Here is a 6,830-nt window from a genome sequence, read left to right as displayed (position 1 = left end):
TAATTGGTTTGTGATCCAACAACAGCAAGAATCTAACAAGCAATAGATGAAGGGTAAGACCGTACTTGCACTTATGTCGAACTAGATGGCCAACAATTAGGGACAATGGACTCTAAATTTTACACTAAAAATTTAAGAATCGGATTAGAACCAGACTCTATTTCCATTTATTTTTTAACTGGACTTGATTAAGGACTTAAACAAATTAAAAAAGTCATTTGAGTCATGATCCATTACCATCCCTACCTACAATCACTAGATCTCGGTCAGCTTTTAGAACAATAGAAGAAGCAATACATGGGTACTACCCCTAAAAGCAACACTCTTGTTCACTTGGGTGGCCAACATGGGTCAACGGTCCGCCTAGGCAGTGCAGAGAAATCGTTGGGTAATAATGCTGCGAAAGAATTACAGCACAAGTAACGAGAAAACCAAACAAAATCGGATATATCTGCACATGCATGCCACGTATTTCTACAAGAAATTCAACACCTAAATTTAGAAGGGAAAGGCATGATCATTGTACCAAGATAACACAAATGTTAATACAACCATAAACAAATTTGAACGAAATTACCGACATGGTAAAATCCCTTGGGAGAAAACAAACGGATATGTCCATTGATGCAGCGAGAGGAACAAGGCGGACCAAATGCAGTCAGTCTCCAACACTAGACTAGCTACTACCATCAAGAGAGGAACTAGCTTCAAAACAGGCACATCATCTCACTTGGCCATCATCACCTTCACGAACTCCTCGTAGTTGATCTGGCCATCACCGTCCACGTCGGCTTCACGAATCATCTCATCCACCTCCTCGTCCGTCAGCTTCTCACCTAGGTTGGTCATGACATGTCGAAGCTCAGCAGCAGAGATGAAGCCGTTCTGGTCCTTGTCGAACACGCGGAAGGCCTCCTTGAGCTCCTCCTCAGAGTCGGTGTCCTTCATCTTGCGTGCCATCAGGTTGAGAAACTCAGGGAAGTCGATGGTTCCATTGCCATCAGCATCAACCTCGTTGATCATGTCCTGAAGCTCAGCCTCAGTAGGGTTCTGCCCCAACGAGCGCATCACAGTTCCAAGTTCCTTGGTGGTGATGCAGCCTGTTATGTCAGCCAAACATTACTCACTACTATCTCAAATCACTTCAACTGGAAAATATCCGAGGAAGACAGCTTAAAGATTTAAACCATTTTGAGGCGGCATTCCAATCATGATATGGTGCGAACACTCAACAGTAATAGCAATCATGCAATCAACTAGAAGTTCGAGCTTTAACATGTTATCTTATACTATAAAAATTAACAAACATGTCAAAAAGTATTAATCCTCAATGTGATCTGGGAGTTATTACAGTTGAGGGAAAATAGAAATACCTAGAATGTTTAATCTATGTACCTGCCCACATGCAAAAAAAAAAGTACCACCAGACTACTGGTGCTACAGGATGACACCTCTACAAACTGACAAACAGGGGTATCAACGATATTATAAGGATAAATGTCCGAGTTTTCTTTATCTGACATGTTAAATGAATGTATCTCAGAGGTAGAGAACACTTCTATTGTTCTACAAGTAGGCAGCTATATAACAATTGACAGCAAACATGAAGAAATTAACAGTGCCATCCAACAGAACTTCTCTAACACAATCAGAGGACTGGAGTTAGTCAACAACCTACACAACGTAGGAATATAAGCTTTTCTTTATCAGAATGGAAGGAAATGTTCAAGGGAAGAAAAGCAAACCCAAATGGAACCACGAATTTCTAGGAATGAATTTCACCCATGGAGTAATTATTTGAGTTATAATTTGCAGGTGTTCAAATGCATGATAATGGATTTTAATATGGTTAAGACTCCCTAAAAACACAAACCCAAATTTAACGAGCACTTGTTGATAAGCTGTGAAGAGATTTGGTTCATATTATACTGCAATACAAACTACAACTAAACTCCATGATTTCAATAACATTAGTGCAGAACTGCAGACATAAATATCCATACAGAACTGGTGTTTGAGTAGGAGAGAAGGATCTGTAAGAGGAAGACAAGAGATTCCAAACAAGTTAAAGTGCATTAAGAATGAAATGGAGCAGGTCTTGGTGAACTAGAATAAGATCAAACATAGATGGCGATAGTATTTTGATAAACTGTTCGGTGAGAAAAATGAGGACACAAACTTTTAGTTGGATCACTATTTTGATGACACCAATAAGAGTTTTGTACGTACGATCCAAAAATCTAAGGTTAGAGAGATATTGAAAAGGATAAAAGGGGAAAGGCGATGTGCTATAATGGTATCCCAATGGAGCCATGAAGATGTCTCGAGAACATAGCTATAATATAGCTAACAAAGTTGTTCAACCATATCTTTCGATTGAACAAGATGCAACAAGTTAAGTATATTAGTACTGATATATAAGAATAAGGGAGATATTCAAAGTTGTACTAATTACCGGAAAAATAAGTTGATGAGCCACACTATGAAGCTATGGGAGAATTATCGAGCACCGTCTGAGAGAAATAACGAGGAACTCTATGAGCCAATTTGGTTTATACCCGAAAGGTAAACCATAGAAGCCATTTTATTCATAAGACAAGTGATGAAGTAGTATAGGGAGCAGAAAGATCTACATATGGTTTTTATTGACTTGGAGAAGGCTTATGAGAAAATACCAAGAAAGGTTATGTTGTGAGCATTGGACATAAAGTTCCAACGAAGTAAGCTGGACTCATTAAGAACATATACAATAATATTGTGACTAGTGTTCGAACAAGTAATAGAGACACGAATAACTTACCGATTAGAATTGGACTACACAAAGGGTCTAAACCTTGTTATGGGGGTACAAGGACAATACCACCGTAAATATTCGACAAGGGATCTTTGTGTGCTGCTCTACTGCTTACCACAACCCAGGGGCCCAGCCCGGTTACCAGGAGATGACCACGACAAACACCTTAAGCACGACAAGGGAGACAAGGGTTTTATGGAGGTTCGGGCCGCCGAAGCGTAATACCCTACGTCCTCTTTGGATGTATTGGATTGCAGAAAATGGGCTAAGTCCTATTACAGGAGGCTAGCTAGAGACTGAGAATGAAAATGCGTGGAGTTATCTAAAAAGGAGAACAGATCAGGCGATGAGAGAAATATTCAAGACACAGAACTCAGTGCTCGTCTTCCTCCTCCGGCTGTCTCTCTTCATTCCCCATTCTGTGTTCTAATCCTCCATCTAATTTCTTCCTTGCTGCTCTTATTGTTGGTGATCCGTGAGGGGTTGCTAACAGTTCACCACCTTCAAGGTATTCCTGCCAAAACTAACTAGTGACTCAACATGCTCTTATAACTAGATCACACCACGCTGTGTCCTGCGCTACATCCAAGCTGCAGGCAGCAGCATCTGCCGCTAACCTCCTCACACGTTCGGGTACTTTTTACCACCTCCTCACATGATCCCACGCTTCCTACTATCGCTATCCCGGTTGACCATAATGGGGGAACTCCCGTGGTATGGAATGATTCCTAGCTGGAATTCCATACAACCTCCAATCGTCGGATACTAGAGCCACCAGGTCGATCTGCGTCCAGATTTCCGCCCAGGTGACACCTTCACGCGGCTCCGTTGCCAAAAGCAATTGTCTCCTCGTTGGGGACCATACTCAGAAATTGCAAGAACTAGTCGTAACATGATAGAGCCCGCAAGAGATAAGAGGACGTGAGATCTGCATCTACATGTCCGAGATACCCCGAGAGTTAAAAAAACACACATCCAAATCTACCCCGCGATCCGCTTGATGTGAGATGTCATGGACACAGCCAGCGGTCATGTGAGATCTCCCGTCGCTTCAGTGGCGTGAACCTACCATGCCACATCAAGCCGCGCACGTCAGGAGAGAGGGAGAGAGAGCGGGGGCGAGGAGAATACCGTCGCCGTCCTTGTCGAAGAGGCTGAATGCTTCCTTGAACTCGGCGATCTGGTCGTCGGTGAGCTGGTCCGCCATGGCAATCTTAGGGAGGATCTGAGGGAGGCAGGCAGAGAGGCAAACCGCGAATGGAGGAAGTCTCGAAGTGGGGAGAGAGAACAGGAGAAGGGAGCAGTGCGGTCAGCGGTCAGAGGCAGTCGCAGACCGACCATGCGCGTGAACTTTTTTTTACTGCCTCCACTATCAGCCGCCACATCCTTTTTTTTTAAAAAAATAGATTTTTTGGAATTTTTACTTTCAGATTATTTTTTGAAATCAGGCGGGTAAGCACTCATCCAAAAAGACCAGAAACGGGTGGTCGGTCGTCGCATCGATCACCCATTTAACCCGCCAACGCTGCTGCCACACTGGGTGATACCGACTGATACGAATTATCAGAGTCGGTATCGCTTTGCGTTGTATACAGCATAAAGACGATTTATCGTATTAGAGATGAACCGGCTTTAAACTAGGTGATTAGATGCTTATTGATATGTGAATTGTGAAGTAGATACTAGATGGATTAACGAATTTCATTTTTTCTACATCTATTAGAATCTAGCATTATATTTTGAATTGTTGAACCTGAATTAGAATCTAATAGATAGGTTTTTTCCTGTCTGCTGTCATTTACTTCACAAATCATTATAAAAAATAAATTTGGTTGGTTATTGAATTGCAAATTAGCATTTTTATTTTTATAGATACCACATCGAGTGTTGCCTCTGCTTCAATAACACAATCACCAACAACAACTATCAAGTCAGATGGTCCTGCATGGAAGCATTGCTATTGTCCATATTTAAAGAAGTATTCACTAAAGTATAACTATTGTGACAAGTTGATCAATGATAGAATTACAAAAGTAAAGTACCATCTTGCTAACATTGCAGGCTTCAATGTTTCTAAGTGCAAGAAATTTCCAACTCCTGTTAAAGAAGAGATGATGACTTTGTTTACAAAGAGTATGCAAATGAGCAAAAAAGGAAGGAAAAGCAAAGAGAAAGGGATAAAATTGATCTTGATAACTCAGGAGGTGATAGGTCAAGTGAAGAAGATAGTGAATATGGGGATGAGGTTATTGTGCTCAAGTCAACAAAAGGTGGCAGTAGCTCTAGATTAACAACAATTGGTGGCAATATTGATAAATTCTACAAACCTGGGTCTATTGAAGATTTTGTCCAAAAGAACAAAAGAGGATTGAGCACTAGCCAAAAAAACTCAAACGCAATTGACAACTCAGAAAAGAGAGGAGAGGAGGGATAGAGCTTGTGAATATATATCTCACTTCTTTTATGAAGATAGTATTGCACATAACACAGCCACCCTTCCTAGCTTTGCTCATACGATTGAGGTAGTTGGAGCATTTGGTAGAGGTTTGAGAGGTCCTAGTCCATATGAGACGAGCAGACCATTCTTGAAAATGCAAGGAAAAGGTGTTGGATAGATTTAAGAGCCACCAAGAATCATGACAACTCATAGGTTGTACAATTATGCCAGATGCATGGACAGATAGAAAGGGTAGGGGATGAATTTAGTTGTCCATAGTGCTCAAGGGGTTTGTTTCTTGGATTTTATGGACTGCTCAGCTGTCAATAAGGATGTCAAATATATTTTTGATCTTGTGGATAGATGCATACAAGAGATAGGATAGGAACATGTTGTGTAGGTGGTCACAAATAATGCTAGTGGCAATACAACATCAACAAGTCTATTGACAGCAAAGAGACCCTCCATTTTTTGGAATGTATGTTTTACTCACTGCCTCGATCTCATGCTCGAGGACCTTGTAAAGCTTGGAGTTGTTGAGAAAACAACTGCTAGTGCAAGACATGTGACTGCCTTCTTATATGCTCATACAAGAGTGTTGGATTTTGTCGGTACCCTGAAACAGGGGTACCCCTTACTACAGCATAAAGACATGGTGCCCGCGCGGCTATCTCTAGCCGCGTGGGGAACAGCACCCGACCCCACCACGTGGACGGCTCCGGGGCCGCCACGTGGCCAGAGAAGACGATATCCTCCAAGGTATCAACGGTGGGTTCAGACCCCCATGGGAAAGTGTAGGACCCCTGCATATACGGACCGGACCTCCGGGCAGGGTCCAGGACCTCCGCGGGTACAGACCAGACCCCCGGGACGGGTCCCGGACCTCTCTGTGTGGGGTCCGGCTCACTCTCAGCAGAGTCTCGGGATTCTGGGACAAAGAATACTCAGGCCTTAATCAAGGCCGGGCGGGGGTCCGGAGCCGACACGTGTCTGGACCATACCGTGTACGTTACTGCTCCCCGCTCATGCGGAGTCCCAATGCTGCCACGTGACCTATCGCCCGTGACGTAAGCCGGCGGGCGGAGCTTGACGTAAGGCCTCTGGGCCGCGCGACAGCTGCATTTATTGCGGATAAGGTGTGCCGCCTGTCTATTCTACTGGCAGGTGATGTGCCGCCGCAGCATTTAATGAGCGCTGCCACTCCGCTGGCAGGCGATGTGCCGCCTCAGCATTTAATCTGCCCTGTCCACTCCGTTGACGGACAGCGACCAGGCCATCCTGCAGGCGCGCGTGCATGTCCATTCCGTTGGTAGGCAGTACGCCCATGCTGCGGCATACACTATACTCATCATGGCCCGCACGTTACCGAGGAAGCAGCTGTGAGATATTAATACTATATAGACTACGAACATTATGGCGCTCGGAGATCTTCTGGGCGACACTGGCATCGGATACTTCTATTTGTATTCCCTCCGTTTTGCCTTGGGCCCACATGTCGGGGCTCAGCACCCTTGTACGTGCCCCCCTTGAGCTATAAAAGGGAGGGCACACGACGTTACGAGGCAGACCCAACTTAGGCTCACGCAGACACTCAGACTC

The 6,830-nt window shown here is 43.9% G+C and overlaps 1 protein-coding gene across 1 annotated transcript; it reads right to left on the bottom strand.

Moving 5' to 3' along the window:
- Positions 1 to 428: 428 nt before the first annotated feature.
- LOC103634668 (calmodulin) lies at positions 429 to 4,156 on the bottom strand. Its single transcript, NM_001112020.2, has 2 exons — positions 3,926 to 4,156; positions 429 to 1,100 (listed from the first exon to the last, which is right to left on the bottom strand). The coding sequence occupies exons 1-2, from the start codon at positions 3,999 to 4,001 to the stop codon at positions 727 to 729; spliced, it is 450 nt and encodes a 149-aa protein (NP_001105490.2). The 5' UTR covers positions 4,002 to 4,156; the 3' UTR covers positions 429 to 726.
- Between the last annotated feature and the right edge of the window lie 2,674 nt (positions 4,157 to 6,830).

The sequence above is a fragment of the Zea mays genome, chromosome 8 (genome assembly GCF_902167145.1).
Source record: "Zea mays cultivar B73 chromosome 8, Zm-B73-REFERENCE-NAM-5.0, whole genome shotgun sequence".
Lineage (NCBI taxonomy): Eukaryota > Viridiplantae > Streptophyta > Magnoliopsida > Poales > Poaceae > Zea > Zea mays.
Note: the sequence above shows the minus strand (reverse complement) of the source record. Positions and strands in the feature narration are given on the sequence as shown.